The sequence below is a fragment of the Podarcis cretensis genome (genome assembly GCF_951804945.1).
Source record: "Podarcis cretensis genome assembly, chromosome: 2".
Classification (NCBI taxonomy): Eukaryota; Metazoa; Chordata; class Lepidosauria; order Squamata; family Lacertidae; genus Podarcis; species Podarcis cretensis.
The window spans coordinates 49,037,812-49,054,983 of record NC_137171.1 but is presented as its reverse complement, the minus strand read 5'-3'; the positions used below and the strand labels follow the sequence as shown (position 1 = coordinate 49,054,983).

Genomic DNA, 17,172 nt, shown 5'->3' with positions numbered 1-17,172 from the left:
CATAAGAATAAATTTGTTCTTCTTCATATTGGGGTTTTTATTTGTCCTAGAAATGAGCATGCTATTTTTAGAAAACAGCGAATGAGTAAAAATCATTTTAGGTTGAGATAGTTCAGATTGCTTGCTCTACTTGAAAATAAATTTATCCTGACCAGTTCTGTGCTGCTATAATATCTCAACTATCATTTCATTAATGTACTAATGCAGAAAACTGATTTCATTCATTTATCACTGTCAGGGGCTAGTGCTGCTGTCAGGTGTTTATTGAAGTAATTAACTTAATGGTCCGACAAAATTAGCAAAAAATTAATTTGTGTGATTAGAGCTTTCTTCTGTGATGGACTGCTTTTTCAAGTTGATAATAATAACAGTAGACAGTAGATTAATATTTTACAATTGCAGTCTAATTTTGACCATTATGGTAAAAACCTAACCCAAGCAGTTGTAAAGGTAGCAATTGAAAGAACCAACAATAATGCAACATGGTGGGGTTTTTTATTCATGGTAGAAACAATTGCAGTCAAAATAGGTTGTACGCAAATATGGAAGCTGTCTGTGCACTTTCTAGGAAATGTACACATTTCCCCCCACAGTGTCTGTGTTCTTAGCATTTTGATTGGACCAGGCTGCCAACTGTGACCCTTCCAAGCAGTACAGCATAGAGGTGTGACTTCTCATATGTTGTGTTGATTGTAAACATGGAGGAAACATTGGCGCAGCCCCCTAGATTTTCTTAATTTTGTTGATTGATTCTGTTGGCTCTTTTCCACTTAATATTTTTCTTCCCTCCTGAATATAATCCTGTCCACATGAATGAATTCATCCAACAGAGGCCAGTGTGTGTGTGTGTGTGTGTGTGTGTGTGTGTGTGTACACGTACTTAGGACAAGAACAACCACCTGATTTGAAAATAAACATAGTCAGCATAGTCAACTTTTTGTCCCATAAGGTTCTGGCAGCTTATCATTTTAAAACAAAAAATTGCAAGAGAAAAGAATGCAACATTTCTAACATGTTATTTTAAAGGAATTAAACACCTAGACAAATTCTGCTTAAAACCGTCTCACATAAATTTCCCCGCACATACATCCCCACTGCTCCAGTCTTAAAGGCAGATGATAACGGTCCCAATTCATTTCTTCATAAACTCTTACATCTTTAACAGACACAATGAAAAAGATAATGAATGATAGCAATTCATAAGTGAAATATGTATAAAGCAATTGCTTCTTTCAATTAGTTAAAAAATAAAACCGTTTTCATATTGTTGACAGATAGTGAAGAGCTGATTGCCAAATTTGATAGTGCTCATCAAAATAGAGAGAAGAGCACTCGGAGCAAAATGACTTTTGATCAAAATGTTAGCAAGAAGAAGGCACTGGAATTAGAAAGATGGGCAAGAAAGGGTGGACATGGTTGAAATATCAATATGAAATATTGAAACATTAAATATGAAATACATTGGATGAGGGTTCTAAGAACTATATGTGGGATTACTTAGGTAGGTAGGTTAATTGCCTGATTTTTATGGTGAGTGGGCTGAATTACTTGACTTCCTGGTTGCAGTTTATTTGAAGGCAACCAACCATGAGTACTGGTTCATATACTGTATAACAGAAAGCCAGGCTCTGGTTTGTTTCCTCCCTGCCATGGCAGGAGAGGAGAATCTTAGAAACATTTAAACCATGCTTTATTTTTATTTTGTTTAAAGTTATCCATGGCTTAATGTAATGTGCAAACCATCTCAGTGTAAAGACGTGAGAAATATTTTGAGACAACTGAAAAATAAAACATATAGTTCAAAAAGTCTTAAGTTTTCCCATACTTTTTATGTAAGTTCTAAATGATGGTGTGGGAGTGGTACAGTTTACTATTCATCAGGAAATAAATCTTCAGAAAGGAAAAGAAGCACAATATAAAGGGGGATGAGCCTAATTATATAGGTTAAAGTATACCTTGTAACAGTAATTCTATTTTAGCAGAGAAACTGATGATAAAGATGAACTGGATAAAATAGTGTTGTTTTTTTAAAAAGCAAAGTTATTACAAGGTTCATTAATTCTCCAAAATCACATGAATGAAGAGAAAGAGTTTAGAAGAATTACTGGCTTTAGTTCAGAATGTCAATTTCTACTTTTTAATCCCAGTTCTCACAATTTATTTGACATCCTGAACAGCAGCCAAAAAAGCTATTATAAGTATAAAACACACTCATTGGTATAAATCTCATTAAGTTGAGCAATTTAATTAAGGTATTGACATGCTTAATTGAAACGTGCAAGGAGAGACTATTTTCATATCTAATTTCCATATGCTTTCCACTTTAAAAGAAAAAAAAAAACCCTGTAAAAATGTTATAGATTCAGCTAAGCCATGCCATCCCAAAGGAGCACTTGCTCCCATTTACCTTGATTTAGAGCCAACCACTCTCCTAAGTGGAGGTCCATTAAATGGATCTGATGTATGCCTGACTCAAACATGCGTCAGCTTCTCTTATGATCAATAGAGGAATATATATATTAATAAAGCACCAACTTAATTAAATCAAATAGTCTTCTGGGTAAACTTAAGATACTCAGAGATGGGCAGAGAATCAATATATTCTGCCATTTGAACATTAACTATGTGCTTGGAAATTTTATTCTCGCATTTTGAAGATGCTTGCAGTTTTTAAGTGTAGACTTGCAGAAGTTCACTGCATAGAAAGTTGTATTATGCATGAGAGCTTGTTCGGAAATACCCTTGCTCTGTTCTATATCTTTAACACCTTTCTTAACTATTTATTCTAACACTTTAGTATAGATGCCTGGTGTCTAAAAAGGATTAAAATAAATGTTGCACTGGGGAAAACAGTATGCTGGTGGTCTGTCCCCAGTTCTCATAAGCCCTGTAATAAACTTAACAAACATTTACCTGATAATGGTGTGATGTGTTGTTTCTATTTATGTTGTGAAGGCTGTTGAAAAATTAATGTGTACTTAACTATCAAATTTGACACATGTTTTAGTTTATAGATATTTCAAAGTTGCTGACATATAGTTACTTTTTTTGTTTGCAAATAGTAACTTCTTATAAAATGAAGCCTCTATCTTGTGCATACACATTAAATTTTCATAGCAAACCATCATGTTTTAAAGTACATTTCCCTGCAACAATATTCCTAATAATTTATAGAAGGTATTTGCATTTAATCCTTTTTGGATATGTTACAGGGGAAGAGAGAGAGAGAGAGAGCGCACTACATGTAGCAGGCTAGAACTCTTGGTGCATTGAAACTAACGGAATAAAATTAACCACCCTGTGATTTTCGGATGAAAGGTGGCATAGAAATTTAAATAAAAATAATAATATAATACAGCAAGTATCATCGTTAAACAGTAATACTTGTTCCTGAAATTGTTGAAGTGTGTACTGAATTGACAATGTAACTATAGCTTTAAGCACAAGGTCACAAATGGAATCTTATCAGATTCTCTTTTCTGCTAGAAAATTAGAATCTCTTTTTTATGTCTGCATTTTTTAAAGGAATATGCAATCAATTATCCTTATGCATATTTAAGGCATTTAAAATTTAAGTTCTGTTTGTGTAGTAGGAGAGGATAGTTAAGGCAGGGAATTTTAATGTGCACGTTGTCTTTAAGTTTGTGAATTTGACTCCAAGAGCTAACCCATTGCTTAAAGTGTCATTTGCTTTTCCATGACATCCATGCACAGTCCTTCAGTCGTGCTCTGTATATGCTTTATTTTTTAAAAAAATTAAGTGTACATGAAAAAGTAGCCATAACAAATCAAAATAATATCAATTAATATATAACTTGCACAAAAAAGTAATACTGCAAATCATGGCATTGATCTTAAAAAGGCCTGTTCTGTGCAGTCCTCAGACCATGGTTTATTATTTTGATTTTCAGTATGATTCCAAACAATGGTTTTCAATTTAAACATCATATCAAAACATAGGTAAGCTTCTGTAACAATAGTTTGGCAAGATACATGAAGTGTGCCTGCCTCCTTCAAAGGACACCAAAAAATTACGTTGCTTCTTTTAAAAACCTTAATAGATTTTAGTAGATAAGTGCTCTGGGATAATGTATTATTTTATGATCTGAATAAGTTAAATGTATTGCTCTGACATTAGTTGTAGACATTGTAACCTATGACACTGTAGTCCTATGTAGTCTGAAAAATGAGAACATATAATAGCTCTTGTCTGCTTTAACCGTTTGAGACAAGTTTCTTTCCATTGATGTATTTGTTTTGGTCTGTGTTGATAGTTCTCCCATAATGAAGTGCCTTTGAATGCAGGCAGGGAGAGTGGTGGTGTAAAACCTTGCTTAGAAATGTTTACTGAAGTGAACTACTCACTTTAAGCGGCTGCTGGAAACTATATTCCTTCCACAATTAGATTTTTAAGACTTTCTAATGTTGGCAGCAGACCACTTGGCTTTTCATACATCAAGGATTTCAGGCATGTGCTATCTTTAAACAAACACATTAGCTGGAATAGATATTTTTCCAGACTTTTACATGTAGAATAGACTTTAGACAGATACATTATGGTAGAGCTACAGTTCCTCCCCACTCCACCCCCCCCCAGATGTGATAATAGTTAATTGTCTTGGGACCACTTTTTCTCCCTTACGTTGTTCCTAACAGTAAGTAAACAAAAACTGGAAGATGTGAACTTTTATATGAGCCTATTAACCATGTGGTCTCCTCCCGCCCACCCCACCAGCCATCAGCTACTCTTCTATACTTAATTTAATTGTATGAGCTGACATTGTCAATCTGCAATCCAATAACATGTTTGATGGCAACTCAGAAGAGAGTCCAGTTAATTTTTGGGAGTGCTATTATGTAAATAAATATTCTTACAGAGTGCTGAGCCAAGACATTTGCTGATTAATCGGAGTTCTGCCCTTGTCTTCTCCAGGAATAAACCTTGGAATGTCAGAAGACACTTTAATGCTTTTAAATAGCAAGAACACACCCACACTTTTTTATTTTTTTGCCTAGTTGTGTGCTATTAAGTGAGAAGCCTGATAATAATCACACTGTACAATCTTTGTGGTATGCCGTAGGGCCAAGGCTTGTTTCACGTATCCATAAGGTATTTCATATATATTTTCTTTAGTATATATTTGTTTTTCACCGCTATTGCATAGACCATAATTGCCTATGTATTTCCAGGTGTTGCTCCCCCTCCCACAAAGTTATATGTCAAAAGAGAAAGGTGTTGACATTGAATGCAGAAGATATAACAATCCTGTGAGAGATTTCATTATATTTTAATCAATGCTCTTTAGGGCGAAAGCAGGACATTGTGACACCAGATGTCATAAATAATTATATCCTATTTTAGTGGTTGCTTTGCACAGTCACTATTGTTGCAAAGTTGGTGCTACTAGTACTCACAGAGACCAAGGTGGTGGACAAAAAGGCTATAGATGTTGATAACTGTATGGTGAGTTGGGGGAAATCATTTTGTCTTGCTATTAATGTGTTTAAAGGTTGTGTTAATGTTTATTGTTGAAGACTGCAATTAAACAAAGCAAAAGAGCAGTTCTATCTCATGCTTGGGTCATATTTGTGACATTGCGAATGCTTCTGGTATACAAGCTGTTCATGCATTTCTTCAAAGCAAAATAAAATGGGCTTGAAAATAGAGTCATACCTATGGAATGGGAGCATTTCAGTATATTAATTAAGATTATACACAACCTTCACAGTGGTAAGATAAGTAGTCATGGTTGGTAATTTGTTTTTTGCCCTGTGTAAGAGTTGCCTGCCAAGTTAACACTGCAGAGAAGCTGACAAGGTGTATCATAGACAGTATTGGGGGAGGGGTAGAAGGATGTTTGCATAATAGAAATAACTTTGAAAAGTTCAAGGACATTTTATTTTATAATGTTTTAAAATTACTTGATCACAGTGTTGCATTATTATTATTATCAACATTTTCCTTACCTTTATAAGACTTCTTCAGTTCAGATAACCTCCTGAATTATTATTTTTTTAAATTTTTAATGTAATTTTTAAAGTGGAGTAGTTCCCAGCAGAGCAGCAAATAAATCACCCAGTTTCTAGTTTTGGTCAATTTACTGTATCTCCTGTTGGTAGATATACATATGACTGTAACAAGGCTGAGGATTTTATTGTTCAGAAGTCGCATATGCCAAGTTATAATCCTGTAAGTAAGTCTTGCAATGGCTGGGATCTGTTTCATTGATGTTCTTTCTATTCAGGCCCCAAGGGAATGTTAGTATTGCTGGATTGTGTCCAATACTAGAATTCCATTCACAGAAGGCTCTTTCATCCAGGCTTCTGTAAGCAGAAGAGAAGGGGGGGTATTTTGCAAGTTTGGTCTTTCTGTTTCCCCCCATCCCAGCAATCCCACACAGTTCTAGAGAGTGCCCAAATTATTTGCAGCAAAAGAGAGGCTGTGTACAGGGCTGTGGCAAAAATGGTCTCCCTTCCATTCATAGATGCCTCCAATGAATCAAAGAGCATTCCATGAATGGAAAGGCACTGTTGTATACAACCTGCTGTTAGTGTTGTATGCAAAAGCAGCATCTAATTACTTGTGTGCCTTAATTGCTGTTTCTGCTGGGGGAAAGATATATACTTTAAAAAACAAAAATAAACTGAAACTAAACTGAACTGTGATACTTCTATTATGACCAAGTAATATCACAACATATTTTAAACTTTCCAGAATTCCTCCTCAGTCTTGGTGTTCAACAAATGAAAGGATGGTGGGAGGGCTGGAGTGGGTGTATATGTCAAAGTTGTTGATCATATTGTTCTGCCTGCAATATGTTACATTCTTAATACAAACTTAAATATTTTCTTCATCAGCTAATTATACTGAAGGATTGTGCCCAGTGTGTACTGGTGCAAAGCAATAATAGTCACTCTTTTCTGAAATTAGAAAAGCAGGCATTTATTTTCATGCTTCTAGCACTGTTTTTGTAGCTAATCAGTGTGAAGACTATTCATACCTAATATGATAACCCTGCTGTTTGTTTTACTGATGTCAAATCTCAGTCTTATGCATGGATGTAAGCTAAGTTCTATCTCTCTGTAAGGAAATAAAAGAATGAAATAGCTGGACTGAAGCTTTATCCTTGGCCTTTATATTACCCCCTTAACAGTATTCTAAGATTTTTTACAGATTAACATTTAACACCTCCACACAAAATCCCTCAATTTCTTTAAAGGACATTCTCATCCTAATGTGTATTAGGATTATAAATTGAAATAGTAATAGTATCACAAATGTTGAACAGTTGAACAAATAGCTATATATTGTGGTTGGATACTGCTTCCTTAGTGGCCTTAAGAAAAAATATTTAAGAAACTTACAACATGTTTCAGAAAATGGAAAGCTGTTAATATGGCCAAAGATACTTCTGTGCGTTGGGTGAATCTGATGGCAGCTGACTTGGTCCTAGAAAGTCTTTAAGAGTGATTTGGAATGCTGGTATCAAACACGAGATCAAAAACTTCAAAACATACACAACAGTGCATACTTGTAGGAGTGAATGGGCAGCTATATAAGTGCAGCTTGCAACTGAAACCTCTACATTGCTGCAACAACACCTTGCCACTGTCAGGTTGTCAGACTATGAGATTTATTTATGAAATCGGCACACAATCCTGGAGATTTGTAGAGGGTGCCCTATTAGCCAGAGAATAGTACCTCAATAGAAGATAAAGTGAACGTAAGTTACAAGCAGATTTTTTTTTCCTGAGCGAGATTAATTTCCTCCAATCTCTTGTGTTCTTGGATAGCTGTAGAAAAGACAGAGTAGAGGGATAAAAGAGACATCAATAATATAAATTATCTTGGTATGCTAGAATACTAGAAACATTGCTTTAAATCACAAGTTTGCTACCTTTTCACTCTGCTTGCAGTAATATAAAATGCACATTTTTCAAAGACAAATTTGATTTTCTTGTGTTCTGCTTAGGGTGAATGCTTGCTTCATTTATCTCATTTTGTTATCATTGGTAACTCTCAATTGATGTTTCTATTTTAAACCAGCTGCTTTCTCTCTTAAGTAGTATATATCATACCATAGTACTGTATGTTTGTCTTTAAAAATCGACTTCTTCCACCCCACATTTCCCTTTGTAACACAGAATAAAGATCTGCCACAAAGCATTTAATATTTCAGTATTAAGCACTGAAGAACAGAAGGGAAAGAATGGAAGAGGAAGATGCCTTACTAGTCACTGTTGCATAATTTTGGAAAGTGAAACATGTCTTTTAGGAAACAATATAGTATTCTGCATGGCCATTTGTGTGTCTGTCTCAGAGAACAATTTTGCTACCGAGAGGAATTGGTGTAGACTAGATGACTTGCATAAATTGAATTAGTCTGACAAAGACATTTAGGGTGGGGGTCGAATGGACCATCATCCTGATGGAAAACAGAAGAAAGCCCTGGGTGACACAGCTTGACCTAAGATGTCAGTGTGGGTTTTCTGTGCGGTGCTCTCATTCAGAGTCACAATGCTTGTTTTTCAATAAAATCAATTTGATGGAGGTTCACCTTGCAATGCAGCATTTACTTTAAAGGTGGGCGGGGGATTGCATGGGGTGCATTATAATGAATACTACCCAGTTAAAAAGTCTGGCTTTAGGATGAACAATTTGTACATCCCTTAAAAAAATAGCTTACTAATCTTGGTCGGGTATTAGTGTCCTTAAAGTCCATGATCTATCCCATTTTTTATTATTAATTTTTCTATACCACCCTTCATCTGAAGATCACAGGCCAGTATAAAAGCACAAAATGCATAACATAATAACAAACAAAACAATAATACTCCAAGTTTAAAAGGCCATAGATTGTTTAATTAGCCAGAGGATGTCCAATTATTTTATTAAAAACAAAGGTTTCCTTTGGATGTTAATAAGAGCAGTTTGCTTAATTTTGCAATGCTCTTGGGTAACTGTTTTGTTCTTTTTATGAACTACAGTTTATGTATGTATTAGGCCACAAATATTAAGTAGAGGGGAATGCTGAGATTTTATTAAAGACGAGACTGAAAGGAGATATGATAGCCATCGTCAGATATCTAAAGGGCTGTCACATAAGGATTTTCTCCTGCTCTGGAGGCTAGGACCAGAACAAATGGATTCAAGTTACAAGAAAGGAGATTCCAACCAAACATCAGAAATAACTTTCTGACAGTAAGAACTTTTCATTCGTGGAACATACCCCCATAAGAAGTGACGGGCTCTCCTTCCTTGGAGGTTTTTAAGCAGAGGTTGGTTGGCCATCTGTCTTGGATGCTTTAGCTGAGATTCCTGCATTTCAGGGGGTTGGAGTAGATGACCCTCAGGGTCCCTTCCAACTCCACAATTCCATGATATTTACTTTTCTCATACTTAATACTTTTCTCTTTCTTCTTGGAACATACTGAAATTCCTAAGACTCTTAATTTGTATTTATTGAAACAGTTTTAATCACTTTGATCCCACTTTGTTCTGTACTCATTGTATCTCAAAGAGCGGTGAGACAAGGGGTTACTGAGAGATTTGTTCTGTAAGGCTACAGTACGCTCTTTTAGTAAGTCCTATGTACATATACCGGGGAGCAAATCTAATTGAACTCAGTACAGCCTGCTTCAGAGTAAACATCTATAGGATTGCACTACACATTACTTTATCTGTTGTATTTGTTGTCTTTCTATGCTATCTCAGGTGTGTTTCCCCTACAGTTCATGTCCTTGTTAACGTTAATCTGTAATAATAAAAAAGAGTTGTAAAGGCACAGACAAATTTGAAAAAATGCTTTTAACATCTGTGAGGGTAAATTTTGTATAATATTTAATCCAAACACATAGGAATAAGAATCTGCAGTTCCATTAGCTATGTCATCCCATAATAGCCATATACAGTATCCACAGTTCATGGAAATGTTAAAGCCTTCCCAGCAGTCACTTCAACACTTAACCTGCTGAAATACAGTAAATGTGCAACTATTTCTTTCCATCTCTAAGTTGTCTACAGCTGTGAGCATTTCTCTATGTCATTGTGTGTTTTTTGTTTATTTGTCCCTAATAAGTGTGTATTTTCTTTTCTTTTCTTTAGGGACTTAAGTGAAAACCAGATTCAAGGCGTCCCAAGAAAGGCTTTTCGAGGCATTACCGATGTGAAGAATTTGTAAGTCACATCTACAATAGAACTTGGGCTGAATATGAATTATTATATGCTACTGCTCTTAGGTATTTGAGGACCAGAGGCATACATGGAAATGGTTTCCATGCCTAGAAATCACTGGTCCACTTCCATGCTCTCACATTTGCATTAAACATAAGCACACACTTCCAAGATTCCATTGTCTTTCACAGGTCAATTGCCTGAGACAGCAGATGTTTCATCAAAGGGAGCAGACTGATAATTTGTTTAGCTTAATATTGTATGTTTATTGTAATTAGAACATACAGTATTTTAATGAAACCTTTAGGATTTTCCACCCGAGGTACTATGAGATCTTGGGCTAGCTCATCCTGTGGCTACAGAAAAACAAAGGGCTGCAGTACTACACTCACTTACCTGGTAGTAAGTCCCATGGAACTCAATAGGACTTACTTCTGAATAGAAATATATAGGATTGTACTGTTAGTGGAGCATCACATCACTTGATGGTATAAGTGAATAATGTAGTTGACTCATAATTCCATAAGTGCAGAAGTCCTTTGAACTGCAAATTCAGCCTAGTGAACTGTATGCTGCCCTCTGTTCAAGTAGTAATAGCTGTAATAGTATTTTGTATCTTGTTTTCTAAATTCAAAATGATTCAAATACTTTATTTTAGTAGTCTTTACAATAGCCCCATAAAAGTAGGCAAATATTACTTTCCACATTTTTCAAAAGACAATTGTTGCTGAGCTAGAGTGACTTGTCTAAAAACCTTGAAAACAGCTAAATTGTCAACTGGAAAGTTCCATTCCAACTCTTAACTGGTTTACTATGACATATACAGGTATTCTAGTGTTGATTCTTTTTATTATTCCATCTCTTAAATGTTCTGTGTGCCTGATGTTAAATTACATGCTAATCTTCTCTCTGTATTTTTAGTTTTAATATATGCACAAATTTAAACTGGAGGGCATTTTTTTATATCTATAATATGCCTTTCATTTTTTAAAAAATAACTCATAGCAGGGATTATTTGTTCCAAAACAGTGCATTTTTCTACTGTACTACTTTTTGTTGTTGTTTAGTCATTTAGTCGTGTCCGACTCTTTGTGACCCCATGGACCAGAGCACGCCAGGCACTCCTGTCTTCACTATACTACTTAGGTTTTATATATGTGTTGCTAAAAATAAATCTAGTGCTGGATACCAATTTGTGAAAATATTTCTTAACGTACTATAGACTGCAAATATACTTTAATAATTTTTGAAATTCCGCAGAATAAATTAGTGTATTATGATGTTGACATTACTTGAGCATTTTAGTATCCATTATTAATAACGACAGCTTATCTCTGTTAAAGTCAGTTCACAATTTAGAAACAAGACCAATGTAACTACAATTAAAACAAACAGCAAATTGTTATAATAGCAGTAGTGAAAGCATTGTGAACAAGTTAGTATTTAACTAAAAGCATGATGGAATAAAATTGTCTTCACTATCCACTGAAAGACAGTCAGAGATGGGGTTAGGCATACCCTGCCTCAGGAACCAATTGTACAATCTGGGTGCCACAAATGGGTGCCCTTTCTCTTCTGCCAAGTTACTGCAGCTGGGTCTCTGAAGTGCTGTAGAGTTCTCCCTCAGATATTTATGGGAGGAGATTGTTCACAGATTCCAATATACAATAAAACTGTGCTTTATGGAAACATAGGACAGATTTCTAGAAGCTTTAGAAGAAGTCACATATGTCACCTCATATACATTGCCTAGTTTTAAGCAATACTGTAGGTTAAAGAAGCCTGTTACTCCTTCTAGTGGTATTAAATCAGTTGTAGATCTTAATGAATTCAGGAAATAACCCTTTGCCTGTCACTTTAACTTTCACAGCAATTCAATAGCTAGGCCTATTACTATACTATTAAAATTATGTCACCAAGTTGAAACTTCCTATAAGAAAAATTACTTGTAGCATAAGTTAATTTAATGAATGGATTAATCTCATCCTTCACCATCTGTTCAACACCTAATTATGAATACTAAAAGCACCTATTTCATAATTACATCATTAAAAACTATGATTGATTGAAATACATGTTCCTCATGTTGGTCTGAGGATGACTCCTCCTCTGCATAAAGCAATCTTCTAAATAAGATTTTACTGCAATCTTTTATTTTAATTTCTTCATCCACTTATAATGTAAAGAGGTTTTCAGGCCTCTAATGTTGGTCTCAAAAGCATATTCTGGAACATAAAACAATCAAAGTAACAGTTTTACAAAGTAATAATTGAATATTTGAAGGAGCTGAGTATGTTTAGCCTCGAAAAGAGGAGACATTATAGCCATCTTCAAATATCTTAAGGGCCGTCACATGGAAGATGGAGTAAACTTGTTTTCTCCTGCTCTGAAGGACCTGACACAATGGCTTCAAGTTACAAAAAAGGAGGTTCCAACTAAACACCAGAAATAACTTTCTGACAGTAAGAGTTGTTCGACAGTGAAATGGAAGTGCGGCTGTTGAATGCATACTTGAAGCAATAACCTTTCCCAGAACAATTCAAACTGTTTCCCATCTGTTCAGTTGCAGCCCTAAGTGGTGGGAATTACTACAAAACTGTATTGGTTCTCTTCATGGTATGTCTGAAACAGGATGGGCATATAGTGTTGAATGTGTAAAGACTTTTGCAGCTCACTTGCCTGACATTAAATTAGTACTGAAAGACTTCCTAGAACTAAATTTGACGGCCAAAACAAGAAATGAAGTCCATGGTGTTTTATTTCATGTGATAACTTTTGTCTGTGTTAACGTTAGCCATGTGGTACAAAATATTAGCTGGCATAGATATTTGCAACAGGGTCATCCAAGCTAGGGATAACACACTGGATGCTGAAGTAGCAATCATAGACAAAACTTCAAAACAACTGGAAATGAATGTGGAATGAAGCCAATTTGGTTGTGTCAAACTAAAATATAGAAATAAAACCCTCCCGTAGATGTGATGGAATTAAGGTCAAGAGGTCATGCCTGTGTGACACCTGACAGAGGCTAACTTGGAAGAAATGAATGACACAGATGATACTTCATAAGTGTGTTCTTCACATTTTGGTAGACAATGTTGTAACAGGACTAACTGTCCACTTCAATGCCGTTAAGCAGTTGGCAGAAATATCTGATTTCTTGTGGAAATATCTTTCCATATCTGAAAGTGTTGTGGAGAGAAAAGCTTTATCTTTATCATAGCAATATCCTGCTGACCTTGGTGGTGATAATTTTGGAAAAGAAATGCAACATTCACCCTCAGTACATAAAGTTAATTTTGTAAATGTACAGTTAAAGCCATTAGATCTGTTGAACTTGTTAACCGAGTACAGACTTGCTTATCCATTTCCAAATGTTACACAAAAGGTCAGTAAAGCTCTTTTAAAAAAATAAATAGTAAGTTTATCTACCTTTTTATACTAATATTAATGTGTTCTGATGATCTGATCTGCATTGCAATATAAAAGGATGTTCCAATGTGAATTCTTTCTCCTTCTGTATTTTAGCATAAACAAAGATGTTCAAATCAAATGTTCTTTCTTATCTCTGATCCTCTTTTAATTTATTGATATTTATTTATATTTATCATGGAAGGAGTATGAGAGCATAAGGCCTTAAATGCAGGAAATCAACAGAACGCTCCACTCAACCCCTCTCATGTCTTCCATATCCCTTTTGATTTTATAGGCTGCACCTCATGGCATAAACTTATAGTGGGTAGAAACGGAATGACTAATTGAGAATGGAAGGGGCACAAAAGAAACTTTGTACCCCCTGATAATTCCTCTCAGAGACCCTGTCTATACCTACCAGTGGGAGACACTTCAAGCTGGGACATTCAGCTGTCTCTCACCTGATACTTGACTTTAAAACACTTTTCTTACAAGAATCTTTTGTAAACTGCTTTAAGCTTCTTGGGATAAGAAAAGTTGCTTTCTTGGCCTTCTGCTGCTTGTTTCCAGCATTATGGAGCCGTCTTGCTCGCTCGCTCTCCAAATCTTATCCCGATTTGATTCCTGTTCACAATTTCTGGAATTGTGAAACATCTAGTCAGAAGAAGCACAAAGGATGATGATACTGTGGTTTTAAACAATGCATCTGCAAGGCCAAGATTCATACCTCAGTAAACCCAGAACAGAGATAATCTGTACACTGAGACTACCTTTTCTGATACTGCCTTGCTGCTGCATCTGAAAATCTTTATTGGAAGTGAAACATCCCCGTTCTCAGCGTGTGCAGTAGAAATTTTATGAATTTGATCATAAACTGCTTGGATGCCATAACACCCCTAACAAGAAAGCTTTTTAAAAAGGGCAATCTTCGCTCCAGTGTCCAGGAAGCTATATTCTTCAATTGACAGAGTAACCTTGTCAGTGGTTTACAGCAGCAGCCTATGGGGCAGGAAACCTTGGAGAAGCAGCTGGAGATAGCATAAAACTACTCACAGAAAGAGAGGCTACAGAGAGTTGAGCAGTTACAGATAGATTATAAAAAGCATGACAGTTGTAACCATGGGCTCAGACTCCACTTCTTCAGGCAATGAAGTCAGAGAGAGGAAATTGCCCTCTAGGCCAGCCACAGATATACATACTGAATCAGAGGCACTGGTTCTAGTGGAGCCTGTTGCGTCAATGTCTCTCCAGTCCAAGGAAGTTGTATTGTCTTTGGCCTCCAACTCAGAAGCCATGGTGAAACCACAGCCCTTGTCCACTGATCAATCAGATTCAACAGGCTGGGTCCTTTTAAATTAAGAGGCCTACTGAGAAAGAGCTGTAGTTCATATTGAAGGTTCACTCTGAAAATGCTGAAATGGCATTTGAACTCTGATTTTATGGAGTCTCCAGCCTGAACCCTGCCCAGAGCTTCAAGGGTACCATTGGAACTTCACCTTAGAACTGCTGAAGATGTCACTCTAAACTATGACACCTGGTTCTGGGTATCCAGCAGGAGACATAAAAATGCACCTAACCTTGAGCTGGAATTACAGATAAGTCTACAGCATCTTAGGCACTCCTAGACATACTTGTGGTTGTTGGCTTCTTCTGCCTTGCTCCTTCTGAGCACAATCCTTGACCTCTTTGGGTTGCTTCAACACAATGGATCATTTTATATTACTTTACTTTCTTTATGATATGTCTCCATGATTTTGTCCTCATTTGGTTCTCTCCCTAGTCCCTACCAGTCCAGGCATCCCTTCTTAATAATTTCACAGTCTCTGAATCAGGTGTCATTCATTCTCCATCTAAAGGAACCAATCGGTGTTAATTTCATGTCCATTTTCACAGGGTTATGGTCGGAGCAAGCTTTTGGGCAGATTTCCACTTTCCGTATCTTAGGTGCCATCCCTCTTGTAATCCAGATTTGGTCAATTCTTGTCCATGTCAAATCCCATGACTTTCCAGACAATCTATACATAGATGTCATCCAGTTCTACCTCTCTACTGAGTATTTTCTCCCTCTTTTTGTCCAAACTTTCCAAATGACTTGGTTGGATATTTCCAAAGTAATGCTTCACTGTTCACAAAATCAACCTGTCAGACCCTAAAATTATTATATTTTCTCCCAACCCCATTTTGCCTCATATCCACTGAAAATGTCACCAACAGAGACTCCATCTCCTCAGAGTATTGCAGAAGAATGATATCAATCAACATTTGATGATCTCCTTCTACAGGTCAATAATAGAAAGTGTCCTTTCATACTGTAACATGGTGTGGTACGGTGGTTGGACATCATCTGATAGGAAGTGCCTACAGAGGGTGGTGAATACAGCAAAATATATTATAGGCTGTCCTGTGAATCTGCTGGATGAAATAGCGGAAGAACGTTGCCTCAGGAGAGTGAGGACAATTCTCAGGGATGATTCACACCCTGGCCGGCACTTTCTTGATCTCCTTCCCTCAGGCAGAAGATATAGAAGCATGATTAGTCACACCAACAGGGTAAAGAACAGCTTCTATCCATGGGCTGTTAGGCTGCTGAATGAAAAGATAACAACAGGGCAACTGACTTTCGGGTTTGGTGGGTGTGCGTCAGTAAACGAGGGGAATTAAGACTAAGAGAGCTGAGTGGGGGGTGCTCGTGTAATCTGACTGTATACAAGTTGTACAAGTGACTACAGTTTGGCTCATATTGGCTCCAGAGTTTGTGACCTTTGCCCTTTCTGCATATGAGCTCTTATAGGAAGAAATGCATGGGAAACTAATTGACACATAGATTGCACCCTGCCCATTGTATATGTACTTTATGGTGGCAATCTGATGAGATAATTCCCCAAGAGAAAACAATTCCTCTTGGCTTAATTGCAGTAACTAGGATAGGGTACAGGTTGGATCACCATGAAGAAGACTATATTCTAATGAATATAGTCCATGAAGAAGAATATATTCTAATTTGCAAACTAAGTAACCGAGAATGTAATTTGATTTCCATCCAGACTTAGATTCCAGTGCCTAGTACAAAAAGTGGCTAGAATTCTGGCCTCTGCAACTGGAACACTTTTCCTGCAATTAAAGTTATGCAGCTGGGTGCAGTCAGTGAAATCTATGGAAGTATGTTTAAAAGATTGCTTTGGAATGTTGGGCAGAAGAAACATTTGCATTCCTTTTCTGTTTCTGGGGGTAGGCTTTGCTAGTCAGGGTGGATCTTTCAGCAACAATTCACTTAAAAGCCAGACTTGTCACCCTGCCCCACTCCAGCACTGGCCTTAGTCTTTGCCCAGTCACTCTTATCCCAGAAAAACAGCAGGTCAATAAGGGGTTAAATTAGAACTTTGAAGATATTAAAATAAAGCTATAAATAATTAGGATTGCCATTTACACATCACCAAAGAAGAACAGATGCATCACCAGAAAAGGGGGGAAATGGCATAGATGATATGCATAACATTTGTGCATATTAATTTTTATGCATGGATCCAAATTTAGAAATTGTTGTTATAGTTTAAATAGAAACATCTCACCATAGATGGCCTCTG

The 17,172-nt window shown here is 36.4% G+C and overlaps 1 protein-coding gene across 2 annotated transcripts in view; it reads left to right on the top strand.

Moving 5' to 3' along the window:
- Nucleotides 1–17,172, top strand: part of SLIT3 (slit guidance ligand 3) — a 413,892-nt gene that overhangs the window by 205,535 nt on the left and 191,185 nt on the right. For both annotated transcript variants that reach the window (XM_079964761.1, XM_079964760.1), the window contains exon 5: nt 10,106–10,177. In XM_079964761.1, the coding sequence (XP_079820887.1) occupies nt 10,106–10,177 (72 nt within the window). The remainder of the gene's footprint in view (nt 1–10,105; nt 10,178–17,172) is intronic.